This window comes from Littorina saxatilis, linkage group LG1 (genome assembly GCF_037325665.1).
Source record: "Littorina saxatilis isolate snail1 linkage group LG1, US_GU_Lsax_2.0, whole genome shotgun sequence".
NCBI classification, from domain to species: domain Eukaryota; kingdom Metazoa; phylum Mollusca; class Gastropoda; order Littorinimorpha; family Littorinidae; genus Littorina; species Littorina saxatilis.
Window position 1 is genome coordinate 47,979,090 of NC_090245.1, and position 17,787 is coordinate 47,996,876.

Sequence of the window (17,787 nt, forward strand, 5' to 3'; positions counted from 1 at the left end):
CCACAGTACTTCTATGTACAACCCTACCTGCCTAGTCTAGATTGTAAAATAGCCCGCCACGCATGCTACAGTCTAGTAATAGGACCTATGTAAAGGCTACACAGCCTACCACATAGTAAACTTCAAGTTCAAGTTCAAGTTCAAGTTACTTTTCGTTGCTGCTGATGTGTATGTCCGTTTAATTGCCAGCAACGTTTACACTAGCGACGAGACGATTTTTGAGCAAATTGAGCAAACCGACTATCAAGGTACATCTGATCAAAAATATTGTAGTTTCTATCTGTTCTTATGTGTGTTTAAAAGACAGGGAATTTTGTGTGTGGGTGAAATTTATACCATGAATCATTGAGTGTTAAAATATAATCTGTCAACAGTCGACCATTTGATTTGGTTTGGCCCGTTGGCAAAATGAAAACAAAGCCTATAGTTTGGATGAATAGAAAGTTCTTGCATTGAACCATATCAGGTGTGTCAAAAATGAATAAGGCCTGCATGTGATATACGTATGTTTTCTCGAATGAATGACTGACTTTGTTTGCAAGTAAGTTCAGTGAGAGCTTGGGCGGGAGGAACATATTTTAGTTCTTGTTTGATGAATTGTACATGCACTTATGTAGTGTTTTTGGACCTCACTGTTTGAATCTGTACTCTGTGATTAAATAACTTACAGTCCAATTTTTTTTCTTTCGGGTCTGGTGTTGTCTTTAAGAGCATTTTGTAGGCATTGTAATTTAAAAGGTTAAACATGTAGGCCTACTTCTAAATCTTCAAGTCATGTAAGTCTACCAAATTTAATTGGATGTGCCAGCTAGTTATTAAACCAAAGTGACTAAGTCAGAATACAGTAGTAATATATTATTCATTTAGCATGGTGTAATTTAAATAATCATCTTGAAAAAACCCATTATCATTAGTATTCTGCTTTTTGTTGGCATCTTTTGCCCAGTGATCCCTCATTGTGTTACAGTCATTGTGACATTGTGAGGGAGTTAGTCCACATTTATTTAGCATGGAGAAACAAGCAAAGAGGCGGCGTGTGCATGCACGAGTGTCACAGCATTTGGAGGCATGTGCATTGAAATTTAAAAATTCTGACAATTGCGAAACTGTACTGGAAGAAGAATTAACTGATGTTTTTAATGTATATTCATGTGCCAGCACCAGCAGATGTTCAGTATCAACAACTTGTGATGCATCACAATTTTCCGATACATGTAGCCATGATAATGGGGCTTTTCAAGATGATTTTGATGATGATCATCAAAACTACCATTTGATTGAGACCGAAGAGGAAGAGTCTGAGTCTGATGATGATTTGGAAGATGCTCAAGATCCAGAGCAGAGATTGCAATCTGATCTGAGATCTTGGGCAGTGGAATTCAACATTCCACACACAGCCTTGTCGGTTGTTTTGGGCGATTTGCGAAGGTTACATCCTCAGCTGCCCAAGGACCCGAGAACCTTGCTTCAAACCAAGCAAGGGTCTCATGTTCCTCAGAATGTGGCTGGGGGACTATACCATCATTTTGGTATTTCCTCTGCCCTCCTTGAGCATCTTTCCCAGTATGCTCATATTGCTGAGATAGAATCTGTTTCTGTTCAGATCAACATTGACGGGCTGCTCCTATCAAAATCTTCCAGAACCCAGTTTTGGCCTATACTTGGCAGACTTGTGCACCCATTTTGCTCTTCTCCATTTGTCATAGGCATTTTTTGTGGAGACAAGAAGCCGTCAGACCTGCAAGCATACCTTCATGATTTTGTCAATGAAAATGAAGGAACTTGAACAGACAGGCCTGGCCTTGGATGGTGTGCCACACCCTTTGCACATTCATATTCAGTGTTTTGTTTGTGATGCCCCAGCACGAGCTTTCGTGAAGAATGTGAAGGCTCACTCTGGGTACTTCGGTTGTGAAAAGTGCTGCCAAAGAGGTGTGTGGAACGGAAAGGTTACTTTTTCTTCCACAGATTCTCACCTGCGGACTGACGCCGACTTCCGCAGTCGGAATAATCCTGAGCATCACCATGGTGTTTCACCTGTTGAAACCCTGTCTGTCGGGATGGTCACGCAGTTTCCACTTGACTACATGCACCTAATATGTTTAGGTGTCATGCGTCGGCTAATCTGGCTGTGGACAAAGAGCCCCCTTGAAAAAAACATGAGACTTAGTGCTATGTCGGTACAACGGCTGTCAGACTCTTTGCTCCAGTTGAAGAGCCATGTGCCCTCTGAATTTGCCAGAAAATGTCGGCCTGTTTCAGAGATTGATCGGTGGAAGGCTACCGAATTCCTTTTGTATTGTGGCCCTGTTGTTTTGAAGGGCATTCTGCCAGATGCATTGTACAATAACTTTTTCCTGCTCTCTGTTGGCATCTTTTGCCTAGTGAGCCCGTCCTTGTGCTACAGTCATTGTGGCATTGCGAGGGCGTTACTCCACACTTTTGTGTCTCAAGCAGGGGTTCTGTATGGGCAAGATGTCCTTGTGTACAACGTTCATGGAATTCTTCATGTAGCTGACGACGTGAATGTGTTTGGTCCCCTTGATACATTTTCGGCTTTTCCTTTTGAAAATTTTCGTGGACAAATCAAACGGCTTGTCCGCAAGCCAAACCTTCCGCTGCAGCAAGTTGTCCACCGACTTGCTGAAAAGAAAGCGCAAAAAAAGAAGAAAACCAAAATTGAAAATGCCCTGAAAAAACAACACTTCCTCGGTCCACTTCCTCCTAACTTCCCTCCTTGCAATCAGTTTGGTCAGCTGAAGCAGGATGATGTCTTGATCTCTGCTGACGTTCGAGACAACTGTGTTAAAATTGGAAATGATTTTTGTCTTTTGAAGAACATTGTTTCTGTCCCTCAAGCAGAGGGTCAAGACATTTTCGTTGTCCATGAACGTTTTACACAAGTGAGAGATTTTTTTGATTGCCCCTTCAAGTCAAGTGATTTGGGTATTTCCCTTGTGAACAGACCATCCGGTCACATGCAGGTATCTCCATTGGAGGATATTGTATGTAAATATTATCTCCTTCCCTTCCGTGGCAGTTTTGTTGCAATACCTCTCCTTCATTCACTGTAGTTTTTCTACATATTGCAATTGATTGATGATGAAAGGTTTCAGCACCCCTGCTTGAGACACGCACTAGTACTAGTTTGTGTATTCCTAAAAGTGACCTCTTGTCTTTGCATTTGTTTGGCAATTACAATTTGGTTTTCTTTTAAAGTCTCATGTTGAATGTGATAAATTTACCTATTCTGTTGGTTACCGCGTCCATAGATTGTGGCCGTTTCTTTCATTTTTGCATCAGCCTAACAGAGCGGACGGGCTTTAAACACTGAGCCGCTGCTACCGTTTCACTCTCACCGACGAAGCCCACTCCCCTCATCCCCAAGTGTGTACAGAGGTACACGTGTCCCACCCCAACACTCCACCCCTACCCGAGGAGGACGGGGGAGTGTGTCAATACATCACCCTAACCCACCATACCCCAACACTCGCCACACCAACACTCATACCGGTTCCTCCTTTAATTCCAGAATTTTAATCGATACTTCCTATTTTATAACACATACCTCTTATGATTATTTTATCCACCCCGTCGAGGGGAAAATTTAACATGCTTTTAAAGTGACTTCTTAAACCAAAAAACTATTCCATCAGAGCTGCGTGCATCTTGGTCCAGCGACGGCCTTGACCACTTTCGAAGTAGTTTCTTGTACTGATTACATGTTGTCAGGCCCCCTGTGAGAGGCAGCCTGACGAGCGTGCCCCCCTTCATGGCACATTCAGTGGGAGGGTATCGCTTCTCTTGGAGGTGACACAGGGGTGCAAATATTACCTTTTCATCGAAACATGATATAAATAAGATTTAGTTCTAGATTTCTTCTTACCTGTACGTGTTGTACATACACAAACAGTTTATTTTAATTATTGTTATTATTAATTTTTTTTATGTCTTGTGCCTGTGTGAATCAGGCATGGGAATGGTCCGCGGAACCGCTAATTTCAGCGGTTTTCGCAAGTAGTTTCAGCGGGGAAAAAAAGTTTAGCAGAAAAACAAATACCCTCAAAAATCATGTATGAGGAAGTTAAAGGTGAGCTGTATCCTATCACATGTTTCCTCGTGGGTTTGACAAGTATGATTGAGAGTGAGAGCAGTCAGTAAATGTTAGCAAGAAAGTCATGAAGTATGCACATTCCTTTGTTCAGAATTTGTAAAACTTAAAGTTGCAGCTAAAACACCAGCATATTTATGTGAAATTAAATGCCAAACTTTTTCCAAAAAAACCCTAAGATTGCGTAGATTTTGATCTTTAAAAAAATGTCCTGGGGAGGGACTTCCGTATCCCCCTGTTTTGGGGTCCCCACCCCCTGTTTTCAGTTGACTTTTTTATTCAGCCATTCTCATGGCTGGTGAATGAGAGTTATTGTATTATATAACACCAAATTCACACATACCACCCCCCCCCCCCTCCATTCATCATCACCATGCACATAGTGTATATCAACCCTCTGGAATTTTATATTTTAACAGAAGGTGGTCCTAATTTGTATCAATTATATCAAATTATGAAATAAAGATGTATTTCTTTATTGTCCCATCCCCATCACAAGCTAATGCAAATCTACCCTCTTGTATATTTTTTATCCATAAGCTTTTAATAAATAGATAGCATACCCACAACCCTGTCACCCTCATTCCTGTGGCCAGGTGCCCTCCTTCATCCTCCTTCATCCTCCAAGCAGTATATCAACAAATCTACTCCCCAATGGACACATGCAGCTCCGTGTGACATAAGCATCATCCAGCCTTTTTGAATGACTTTGACCCTGGTAATTTGCTGATATTCCTGTACCATAATAGTTTGTTTTTAATACACCTGATCTTGTTGAGTCACTTGAGAAAAAGTGACTCTATCCCAATAAACATGCCAGAACTGGGCCACTGCTGGCGTTTTGATGGCAATGCCAGTTGCCAGAACTACTGCCATCAAAGGCCCACCTATGGCCCAATGCTGGCATATTACCCGTATGCACATTGGCAAATTGATGGGCCATCACTGGCAAGCCAGCACTTTGCCAGCAAAAACCCATCATTTATTTGATGGCTTTTTGATGGCTTGCCATCATTTTTCCAGCAATTTGCCAGCAATTTGCCAGCAAAAACCCATCATTTATTTGATGGCTTTTTGATGGCTTGCCATCATTTTGCCATCATTTTGCCAGAATTTTGCCAGCAAAAACCCATCATTTATTTGATGGCTTTTTGATGGCTTGCCATCATTTTGCCAGAATTTTGCCAGAATTTTGCCAGCAAAAACCCATCATTTATTTGATGGCTTATTGATGGCTTGCCATCAAAAACCCAGCATTTTGCCAGCATTTCGCCAGCATTTTGCCAGCATTTTGCAGGTTTTTAGTTCCATATAAAAAAACTTTTTTCCATATATTTTCCGTTAATGGCCCTTTACCTGCTGAAATTACCGGGCCAGTTGTGGCCCGGCAAAATGCCATATTTCTGTCTTTACCATTGCCAGCAAAATGCCAATAAGTTGCAGGAAATATACCAATACCACTGATTCGGATAGAATGACGGCTCTATTCATGTACTCGATCTGCACAGTCTTGTTAGCCCATAGATGGTTGTTAGAAGTCTATAAATATGCTTTGTTTTGTCATTTTTTACTGTGAATGTAATAACAATAACAAAACACAGCACATCAATGGACTTTTCAACCCATGCTGGCCGCAAGACGTGCGCAAATAAAGCAAAGGGCAATGCTGTCAAGCTGTACATTAGCAATATGCATATGCGTAATTATCAAATTCATCAGTAAAATGCAATTGAAATGCTAATCACATTTGTCGTGTAACTTATCTGGCAAGTAAAGGCAGTGGTTTTGACAGAATATCGTCATCAACGCAGTTATAGCGGGCACAACAACAATACAGTAATATATATTAAAAACAAAACAAATGTAAAGCTTCCAAACAGCAACGACTCATTACCGAAACATTACAGAAACGTACGCTTTGTTTTCAGTTGCTCACTGTTTTATTTTATTTGTACAGCGTTCTAAATTTCACACTCGAGACATGATGACCAAAGGCAGGAATGTTTCTTGTTCACTTCCCAGTAAACCTCCGTAGGATTGTCTTGATTCTGTCATTTCTCTGTTCGCATCCGCAACGTTGAGATAACGCTTCTTTTCTTTGTCCTGACGTCGTAGCCTACGGTAAGCCATTGAAACTCTCAAGTCCTCCTGCCGTTCACCTCTTGAAACATGAAAGCAAACGAGTTTTGTTGGTTTTAATTCATTATTCCATATCACACACACACACACACACACACACACACACACACACACACACACACACACACACACACACACACACACACACACACACACACACACACACACACACACAACCAAACAACCAAACAAACGCAAGCATACACGCAGGCATGCAAGCAAACAGCACACGCACGCACGCACGCGCGCGCGCTCACACACACACACGCGCACACACACACGCGCACACACACACACACACACACACACACACACACACACACACACACACACACATACACACACACAGAGGCATTCTCACAGAGAGGACGACTTCTTGTAATCTATCATATTTTCTGAACTGACTAAAATGCCAAGCAGAAGTAAGGGGTCAACAGGAATATGTATTTTGATCTAACCTGCGAAGCTTACGTTGTCTCGGACAGCTCTCTTGCGTTTCTCTCAGGAACTGAGACCCAGGCGAGCTGCATCTTATCCAGTTGGGCAGTCAGACACTTGCACAAATCTTTGTCCTGGAGTGAATAGACACATACTCAATGTCAACATTCACAAGATGCAATTTGTTTGGTTACAAGTAAGCTTATGGTAATGCCTATGGTGCTTTTCTTTTGACAGAGACAAAACAAACTCAATCACACAAAGAAAGGAAAAAGGCACACACACACACACACACACACACACACACACACACACACACACACACACACACACACAACCGCGCGCGCGGGCGCACACACACACACACACACACACACACAACCGCGCGCGCGGGCACACACACACACACACACACACACACACACACACACACACACACACACACGCGCGTGCGCGCGCAGATTCTTTCTTACAGAGAGGACGACTTCTTAAAGTCTATTATATTTTGCGAACTGACTCAAACGTCCAGCAGAAGAAAGTTGAAAAAAAGACCGACAACGGAGGAAAAGAACAAGAAGATACTAGATCTAACGCCGTTGCGACGACCTGCTCACACAACTGTTTGTGAAACTCACCACGCTTGCTTCTAGCCGGAGGAGATCGGACGCGTACTGAAATCGAAGAAGGTGCTTTGGAAATTCCTTGAAGTTGAATGCAAAACAAATAACCGGACATCTGCAGAACCACCGCGGGCCGGATTTAGTTGACAATGCGTCATCATCACGAGTGACGTCAAGATATTTCGACATTTGTTTGTACATTACGTCACTCCAAGTGAGAAAGTCATACCGCTGTGCTGTCGCAGATCTTCTTGCCAGCAATTATCCAGCATTGGCCCACTGCTGGCGTGCCAGCAAAAACCCACCTATAATTGCCAGCAAATCGCCACCTATGGCCCAATGCTGGCAAACAAGCACTGGGCCACCAATGGCGTGCCAACAGTGGGCCAATTAAGGCATTTTACTGGCCGACAATATTACTGGAATGCCAGAGATGGGCCAGTGATGGCAAGCCATAACTGGGCCTTTGTTGGCAAACCATAATTGGCCCAGTGTTGGTTTTTTTATGGCCAGCTTTACCAAACTTGCCAGCAAAAAGCCAGCAGTGGCCCAGTTCTGGCATGTTTATTGGGTATGTAATCGGTCAGTGTTAGTCTGTCCGGCCGGCCGGCCGTCCGTAGACACCACCTTAACGTTGGACTTTTCTCGGAAACTATCAAAGCGATCGGGCTCATATTTTGTTTAGTCGTGACCTCCAATGACCTCTACACTTTAACGATGGTTTCGTTGACCTTTGACCTTTTTCAAGGTCACAGGTCAGCGTCAAAGGAAAAATTAGACATTTTATATCTTTGACAAAGTTCATCGGATGTGATTGAAACTTTGTAGGATTATTCTTTACATCAAAGTATTTACATCTGTAGCCTTTTACGAACGTTATCAGAAAAACAAGGGAGATAACTAGCCTTTTCTGTTCGGCAACACACAACTTAACGTTGGGCTTTTCTCGGAAACTATAAAAGTGACCGGGCTCAAATTTTATGTGAACGTGACTCATTGTGTTGTGAATAGCAATTTCTTCCTGTCCATCTGATGCCTCATATAATATTCAGAACTGCGAAAGTGACTCGATCGAGCGTTTGCTCTTCTTGTTTTCATCCAAGTTATTGTCTTTTGTAGAGTAATAAATACATTTTTATGACAAATTATTTCTATATCCTTCACCTGTATCAGATGTACCTTATAGTGGAGTTCGATGACACACAAACAAGTGCCATAATACCATCAAACTGGGTTGACCAGGAAGGGCACCACTGTGCCTTATGGCCCCCATACAAAGATGGAAAAACTGTACAGCGAGCTGTAAAAGAAAAATGGCACCCAGAGAAAACCTGGTACAGGTAAGTGTAAGATTTGTGTCCTTGTTTGTGAGTGTTAGCATATATTTTTTACCACATTACCTGTTCATAAACTGCATGGTTTCATATTGTATTGTGGATGCTCAAATGCCTGTTCAATGCTAACTTATTTTGCAACAAAGGGCTTCAGTACCTGTAAAACTGATAATGCTGCGGTTGCATGTACATTGTATGTACAGTGCGGTTGTTGCTAACTTTCTCTAATGCTACATTGTTAGCTTATCTAGACGGGCACTGTGGCGGGGTGGTAAGATGTCGGCCTCGGTGGGTTATAGAAACACAAAACTACCCAGCATGCTTCCTCCTAAAGCGGCGTATGGCTGCCTTAATGGCGGGGTAAAAACTGTCATACACGTAAAATTCCAGTTTCAGCCCATGAACGAAGAAGAAGAAGAAGATAGCTAATCTGGCAGGTTAATAATTTTTCACTGCTGTAGATGATAAAGTCAACGAGACAAACATCTGTCTGGAAATAATTTTGGGCTCGCTGTGTCTTGTGGAAGAATTTGGTGAACTTTTATGTCACCTTTTCGTTATAGAGTGACAGCTGATATCTGCAAGAAAAATGTCAAGAGCAACAGATTGATGTTCCATAAAACGCGTCTTCTTTTTGGAGGCTTTCAATAATATAAAGAATCCAGAATCTTTAATTGCCCAAGGTTGGGAATTTGTGATGACATTGCGGTTAAAAAACATTTCAATCCAGCCATATACACCAACACACGCATCATTTATACAAACTGATCAAGAACATTAATTTAAAAACAACACTGGACAGCATAAGTTTAAAAATACATTCACTAAAACTAGCAGTATACACTCAAAGCTTCTCGCCTCAAGTCACACACACACACACACACACACATATCTATACGGATTGTGTCTGTCTGTCTGTCTGTCTTTCTTCGCGATGCACGGCCAAAGTTCTTGATGGATCTGCTTCAAATTTGGTGGGCATATTCAGGTAGACCCCGGACACAATCTGCTTGATGAAAATTTTCAACACGTGATTTTGGTTTTTCTGTACATCCATTCCCAGTAACTCTTCCTTATCTTCTCCAGTGTTTTGCGCGTTTATCTCCCTTCCTTCGTGTGGCGTCAATCGCGTACGGTGCGCCTGGCGAAGTCGGCGTACGGTGCGCCCGGCAAAGCCGGGTATATATATATAAACACATACACAGGGACAAGTAAATGATGTGGGACACTCAAGTTACTAATACTGTATGGCTTGTGTATATTACTATATGGCAATATGTACACCCTTTGCTTTTTGAAATTTTTAAAAGCTGGCTTTTGATCGCATTTCAAACAAAATCCCTTGTGTAAATCCGGTATGACACAACAAGCCATATGTTCCACATGAACTGTACCTTTTGGGGAAAATTGTATGATTTAAGTTATGTAGGTAGGGGGGGAGGGGTCGTGTGTGGTTTAGTTATAACAATGGTCATTCATACTGCAGGGCCGGACCCAGGGGTTCCGGAACCCCACCCCTGGAAAAAGCATGTACCTTGCTTTGACTTTTACTAGTTTTAGCACCAAAACAATGCTGCTCTTAACCCTCAAAACAAGGACCAGATTGCACAGATTTTAACCGTTTTTCAAAAATTTTCCGGGGGAGCATGCCCCCGGCTTGTGGCTTCGCCACTTCGCTGATTTGCCCCCCCCCAAAAAGGAGGAACCCCCCCCCCCCTTACAACTCATTTGGTCCGGCCCTGTACTGTATGCATGAAATGGGCATGTTAGTTTTATATTATATGTTTGTATCTCAGATTCCTACGAAAGGGCCATGAAAGTGTTGCCAAAGTCCCTCATCACCTCAGACTTTGCAACTGCTGACCACGAGGCCGAAGAAGAAGAAAGAGGGAGAGGCAAGCGACAGAAAAAGTGGGTGATGTAGAACTTGCTTTGTTCTCCTTTATACGTCCCATGTACCACATCCATTGTATAGTTGTTGTTGTATGTTTGCTTGTTTGATTATACTGAATGATACCGGATTTTTTCATAGATTTTGTTTATGCTACTTTGCCATGATGCTTGAAAGTTAATTCAGAGTATGGTGTGTTTATAGGTCTTTTATTTCAAAATGATGGTTTGTGATGTTTCATGAATAGTTTACAATAATTTTAATCTGGATTTTTCTGATACATTGTTGCGCAATGCATCGCACAGTGCCTAATACAGTGGAACCCCCCTTTTGATACCTTCACAAATCTGAGAAAATCGGGTCTTCAAAATGAAGGAGTCATAGAATTGGGGTAAATTTACAGATGTTATAACTTATATACAGAAGATCTGACAAATCAAAGTCTTAAAATGGGGGCCGGGTCTTAAAAGGGGGAGAAGGACTACCAAACACAAAATGAAACTTCTTCGCAAGAAAACAAGATAGTTATTAGCATGAAACAAAAAGTGGTCCATATTAGGAGCCCTTCCCCTACCGCAGTGTCCGTACCTGTGGAATCAGTCATTACACCTCACCATCCCCACAAATAGAATAAAAGTGGTAATTAAAGCTAGTTTTTTTTCTCAAACAACCAGCATCTCTTTCAAACCTTGAAGTATTGGAACCTTCCTTTCCTTACCTATGTTTGTGTGTGCGTGTATGTATGTGTGCCGTGTGTGTGTACATGCGTGTGTGTGTGTGTGTTTGTATGTGTGCATGCATGCGTGCGTTCGTGCGTGTGTGTGTGTGTGTGTGTGTGTGTGTGTGTGTGTGTGTGTGCAGGTGGGAGACACAGCCATTCTCAATCGCCTGTTCGGCAAAGAGGGCAAAGAGAGTGACCCCCGACACTATGACCCGCACCTCCGTGACGTCATCAAACTTCGCGCAGCCTCTGCAAACCAACCTCAACCTGCAGGCCCTCCTGCCCAAGATGAAGCAGCTCGACCTGCTCGAGGAGGGCGACATGCAGGCCGTAGAGGGCAAGCTGGAACAGGGCAAGATGAAGACCGCCAACGGTCTGCTGATAGCCGCCATGACAAGCCACAACCACGATCGACTGGTACGCTATCTTCCTCACCATTCTCTACCAGGATGTACACCACCGGGAGCTGGCGGCTAAAGTGACTAGTGGACGACGACTTCTGTCAAAAGCTGGAAGCGCGCGCTTCACGGGAACGGACCCAGGCAGAACAACAAGGCACAACCACAGAGATGGAATTCCACATTTTTCACATCCCTGTGAGCACAACACACACCCACCACGAGAGGCTGAGGCACGACCTCCAAGCGAGACAACTCAAGCAGCAGGGGAGGTGAGCGGTGCCGTGGCTGTCGGTCCCTCTTCCTTCAGCCCCCAGCAACAAGGGGGGGTAACCAACGCACAGTTGATAGCAGAAGTCACGGCCCTTAGATCAACGAACGAGTCTTTGCGATCAGCCGTGACCAGTCTGGAATCAACCGTGACGAGCATGTGGTCTGACCTCGCTGACGTGAAGACAATGTTGAGAACTTTGTTAGACAATGGCAAGCAACATGAGTCTTGAGCACGCACACACACACACACACAGAGTTGGCAAACTGCTGACACGCCCACATACACGCACGTACACACACACACACCGCACACACACTCTCTCTCTCTCTCTCTTGCAGACATACACACACACATACACACTCACACATACACACACACACACACATACACACGCGCGCGCTTGTGCGGTGCTCGCTTTCGCTGCTGTTATGAGCGTGTTTATGCGTGAACTCTACTTTGATGTTGTTTTTAATACAAAATGTATATATAGGCTATAAAAAAAATGTACAGTGCGGTATTCCTTTGTTCAGAAGACTTTTATTTGGTCTTCAGTCTGCAGATATTTGAACAAACACACACACAAATCAACATCAAACCTAACAACATTTATGTGCAAAACTTGAACTTACGCCGGCTGAATGTTTTATGCCACGATTTTGTAATAACGATATGATTTCTCTCTCTCTCTCTCTCTGTCTCTCTTCAAACACACACACACACACACACACACACACACACACACACACACACACACACACACACACACACACACACACACACACATAGAATATTTATGCCGCAACCTCGTCACAAAAAGTTACTTTTCTTGTCTCTTTCTCTCTGTCTCTCTCTTTTTTTTCCCCACGCACACACAGACACGAACGGACATCCTTATCTATGCCATCAAATCACACACACACATAGAATATTTATGCCGCAACCTCGTCACAAAAAGTTACTTTTCTTGTCTCTTTCTCTCTGTCTCTCTCTTTTTTTTTCCCCACGCACACACAGACACGAACGGACATCCTTATCTATGCCATCAAATCTTGCAGTAATAAAGTAATAAAGCTAAGTTTTCATGCTTGATTTAACATCATGGTTTTCTCGTTACTATTTGTTGTATATGTTATTTCATTATCAAGACCCGTGAGTCGATAGTCAGGAGAGGTTTGGTATTGTATTTCATTGGTTTAAACAGTGTTTTATTCAAATACAACTTTACAAAGCCATGAAAAATTTGTTTTAATAAAGGAGCACTACAAGATAGACTTTGTATTTCATTAAACGCTGGATATCCTAGTATTTCTTGTCTTTGAATCTTGATTTTGGAACGACTGTGTCGGTACGCGGTGCAGTCACTGTGTTTCGGGTTTGACTACATGGATCTACATGGCCTAACTAATGTGGTGCATGGTTCGGCGTTACGTTTACTACGCGAATCTCTCACTCACAGTTTTGCCCACTATCGCCATGCTAAAGCCTATCGAGATGGTCTCGTCTTTTAACCAACCATGCCAAAAAGTTAGCGCAATTTATCGTTAACTTATAATATTATAGTTGGGTATTTTTAGGATACAGGAAGAATGTGAGAATATGACCTTTTGCAGAACCCGGGCCCTTGTCGAATTTTCAGACGTCCGTCTCGATCGATCTCAATTCAGTCACAGCGGTTTTGGTTCGGTAGTCTTGTTTTAGAGAGGGCCGTTCCACAAATAGTCCATTCCAACGCCCCCCCCCCCCCCCCCCCGAATATATGATATATATTGAAACAGCGACAGTAAGTTGCGTCAGGTTCATGCAGTCTCCACTCGTTGTCACCAGTGTTTAAACGTTCAAAACGCACGGCGGCATATTTAACAACACATCAAATGGTGGGGAGGGGGGGGGGGGGTTGGGGTAGGGGGCGGGTAGGGGGTTACTCTCCTATCTTCCAGGCAACGGCGAAATGTTTGGAGAAATAAAACGGCCAAATAAAAAGACGCGGTCGGGCCGCCGTATCATTGTCGGGGACACTGACATTCTTACATGGCTTCGTCACTGGCTTCAATACTTTTCATTCACTGGATTATGTGCTGGCTGATTTCACTCCCTTTATCTGTTGTGGCGTTTGCAGGTTCACAACCGTGATACTTCGGGAATTTCATATCACAGTCAATTTTGTTTGGTGACTCATTTCATTTGACTGACTAGCTTTTTGTAATATCCGCTGAGCAACGCTCAACTCTGTCTTGGTCCGTTTGGCTTTGCTCCTTTATGTTGTCTTTGCGCCGTTCGTCTACTCAGTGTTTAGCTTCACAGTTACCTTTGCCTTTGGCGGGAACTTGCATCGGTCTCGGATAGCCATACCGGCTGAAGAGATATTAAAACTCAGAGAAACAATAGGCCTACCCAGATTAGATTCATCCCATTAAGCGTGTAGATTATTATTTTTTGCCGTCTTCTCCTTAAGAGAAAAAGACAAGCCCACAACCCAGTCCTTTGAACGACAATCTGCCAGGAACAGTTGCGGCCGGATGAGAGTAAAAACTGATTGGCAAAGTGTCCGAGCTGCGGCCGGGAAACAGAATGATGGACTCCACTCGTAAGAACAACCATAATTTGCGGTAAACGTATTTTTTCAAATTGAAAAGGAAATACAGTCAACGTTTTATTTATCTCTTTCTCTATTTCATTCTTCAAAACTCTCTCGCCTAAAGCCGGGGGGACCCTGGACATAACGCCGCAGACCACCTGTCTAGCCTATAACGACCACTTTTCGTCGGTCCCTTGAGTGGGCATCATTATATAGACAGGTTCGACTGTTAGCATTTTGGCCAAACTGATATTTGAATACAGATGGAGACATTCATTGTCCTACTGACGAGACGTGCTAGTCATCATCCTTGCGCAGTCGAACACGTAGTGTGATGTGCACACTATGATGTCATGATATCTAAGGCCTTGTTTGCAAAGAAAAAGGACAATTGAACACTTGAACTTAAATTAACAGCCAGACTTTGTGCACCGCGCAACATAAAAACTTCTTTCTGCCCAAACTTGCTCATTATGAATCATTACGTTTTCTACAGGCTTTTTGGGTCCCAAATCTGCCCACATGATTCACACAGAAACGACTCTTTGTCGCAAACATTCTCACATTACATGGTGCATAGGTCTAGAAACGACCTTTCGACCAGCTCATGCTCATATGATATATCAAAACGAATTTTTGCCCCCAAAATACTCAGATTATATAATTATCTGGAACCGCGTTTTTTTGCTCAAAACATGCGCACATCAGCAGGCTAATACTGATAGAAACGGCGACTCTTGTCTGAAACCGTTGACACAATATTTTACAAATTCAGAAATTCCTTTTGAACCTAATCATGAATTCGTTCGCATGAGACATCTACAAACAACTTTTCGCCCCAATCGTGGTCAAATAATTTGAAAACGAGATTTTGCCCAAAACATGTTCACGTGGTACCATAGAAAACGTCGTTTTACCCAAAACATGTTCACAAAATACACCCGAAACTGAAGTGCAGTGGCCCAGGCTCTACGGGCCGTGTTGGTGTTGCTGTGACGTTCGCAGTGTGTGGCCGACAACATATCCCCTCACTGCATCGTTCTCATCACAACAAACACGTCGCTTTCACGTCACTTAGGGCGTGTTTTCTGCTTGGACGAACAGCTTGTCAAATCAAGACATGTAATATAGCTAATTTGCACCCAGACCGACTGTTACCACAATCGTACTTTTGAAATGCAATCGTCTGAACACCTCCTCCCTCCCAACCGCCTACTCCCTAGTACTGATCCCACCACAATGACAGACAGACTGTAAGAAATCTCAAGCAGCACGATAAAAACAAACGAGACAACAACAACAACAACAACAACAACAACAGCACAACAACAACAACAACCCAACACCTGTAACATCATTGTAAGTTAGTTGTTAGCTTTTTAATACGAGGTGGCCCACGTGAAAGCAGCAGGTGGACTCACCATCTCAGATCTGGCCAAAGTACCTCTGCCGACACATGTGACTGGGTTCAGCGTTCTAAGTTTCTGAGGTGACATTGATGACTGACAATCACAGTAAAATAAAATACATTGTTTTTGAATATGTAGAGCTCACTGCATTTTTTCACCAAGACCGTGTAATAAGTTGGCCGAAATAAACCTCGCGGCCGCGAAAAGCGCTGACTTTTGGTGTCGGTAACACAAGTTCAATGAACGAATCTTATTTGCATACAACGCATTTTCTGTTTCTTTATTTTTTTTAGCGTGTTTTCAATCCAAACACACCATAATTATATATATATTTTTTTATTCTCATATTTAAGTCTCTTAGCAACAATTAGATTGTAATCAAAATGTTGACGAGCAAACTAATTAGCAAATGTTTTAGCTAACGAGCTGACTGGAATGCATTCCAATAGTCCGGAATGACTCAAAGAATTTCAAGTTTACCAAAATGTGAATAAATGATTTGGTCAAACTGAGGCAACTTTCACGAAGAGCCAGATATGACGTCATCAGTTACAGACATTTATCGAAAAAATGAAGAAAAAAACAAACATGTGTCGGTGTATCATGTGGTAGAATTTGTAATTAAAGTTTCATGAAAATATGTCAGATAGTTTTGTTGGAATCGCTGTGCACGCACATACATACAGACACAAGCTCACACTGACACATTTATATACCACGTAACCCTCGTCTTGATTCCAGGTCTATTTGAAAATATTTAGTCAAAACTTGAGTGACGTTAAATAAACGATAGGATGAAAGTCGCTTGTTCATTTCAATGCTTTCTCTCAGCCTCGGGTGCCAGGAGAAAGGTTCCGTATAACTCTCGCTTACCGTCCATTACACATGCCGTATGCATTTAGAGCGCTTACGTTCCTTTGGTTATTTGATTTTATCATCATTAAATGTCATAAAAGGTTCGTGTGCGTGTGAGTGTAATACAGATTTACAATTAAATGTAATAGAATAGATCGTGTTGAACTTGATTTAAACGGCACACACACAAACACACAGGCGGCCTCGGGCACACCCCCCCCCCCCCCTAGTCCGGCCCTGCTCAGTGACAGTGACACACTCACACACACACTGACACACAATGTGACATACACACACAAACGCTGACCTACGCACACACACACACACTGACACACACACACTCACATGGCACTGACACACACACACTCACACGCACGTGACACGCGTACACACACTGGCACATACCCAGCCAGCAAAATTTTGCGCAGCGAATGCGTGTCGCAGTCGCCAAACTCTGCGTAACAACTGCACTGGACGCATGCGTAACGCGCGCGATTTTGCAAAGCGAAATACATGCGTGACACACTCGTTTTCCCTCAGATTACGCAGACCATACGCACCTCCAGCGCACGCTTATTTGACACCAAGACAAATTCGCACTCTCCACGCAGACGTCACGATTGCTTTACGCATTCTCACGCTATTAACGCGCTCTCCACGCAGACGACACGATTGCTTTACGCATTTAACGCGCTCTTGACGCAGATGTCTGATCATCTTACGCACTCTCCACGCAGATGTCACGAATTATTGACGCATTCTCAGGCATTATGCGCTTTTTACGCTCTCTTCACGCAGATGTCACAATTGCTGTACGCATTCTCACGCATTTGACGCACTCTCCACGCAGATGTCACAATTGCTTTACGCATTCTCACGCATTTGACGCACTCTCCACGCAGATGTCACGATTGACCTACACAGTTTTACGCAGACCACACAACCGCTTTACGCACTCACAAACAAATAATGGGCAGTGCACAACATTGTATTGATCCAGAAAGACAAAGGTCAAGCGTGCA

The 17,787-nt window shown here is 43.0% G+C and overlaps 1 protein-coding gene and 1 long non-coding RNA gene across 3 annotated transcripts; one reads left to right on the forward strand and one right to left on the reverse strand.

Moving 5' to 3' along the window:
* The first annotated feature begins 150 nt into the window (after positions 1–150).
* LOC138971964 (uncharacterized) lies at positions 151–13,590 on the forward strand. Its single transcript, XM_070344812.1, has 4 exons — positions 151–248; positions 8,482–8,648; positions 10,439–10,553; positions 11,395–13,590. The coding sequence occupies exons 3-4, from the start codon at positions 10,456–10,458 to the stop codon at positions 11,729–11,731; spliced, it is 435 nt and encodes a 144-aa protein (XP_070200913.1). The 5' UTR covers positions 151–248; positions 8,482–8,648; positions 10,439–10,455; the 3' UTR covers positions 11,732–13,590.
* Positions 5,437–7,886, reverse strand: LOC138971975 (uncharacterized). Of its 2 annotated transcripts, none has more exons than XR_011457430.1 (3): positions 7,324–7,886; positions 6,709–6,815; positions 5,437–6,272 (listed from the first exon to the last, which is right to left on the reverse strand). It is a non-coding gene; the product is annotated as an uncharacterized lncRNA (long non-coding RNA). The 2 variants fall into 2 exon arrangements; XR_011457429.1 differs by having other exon boundaries at positions 6,709–6,822.
* Positions 13,591–17,787: the final 4,197 nt, after the last annotated feature.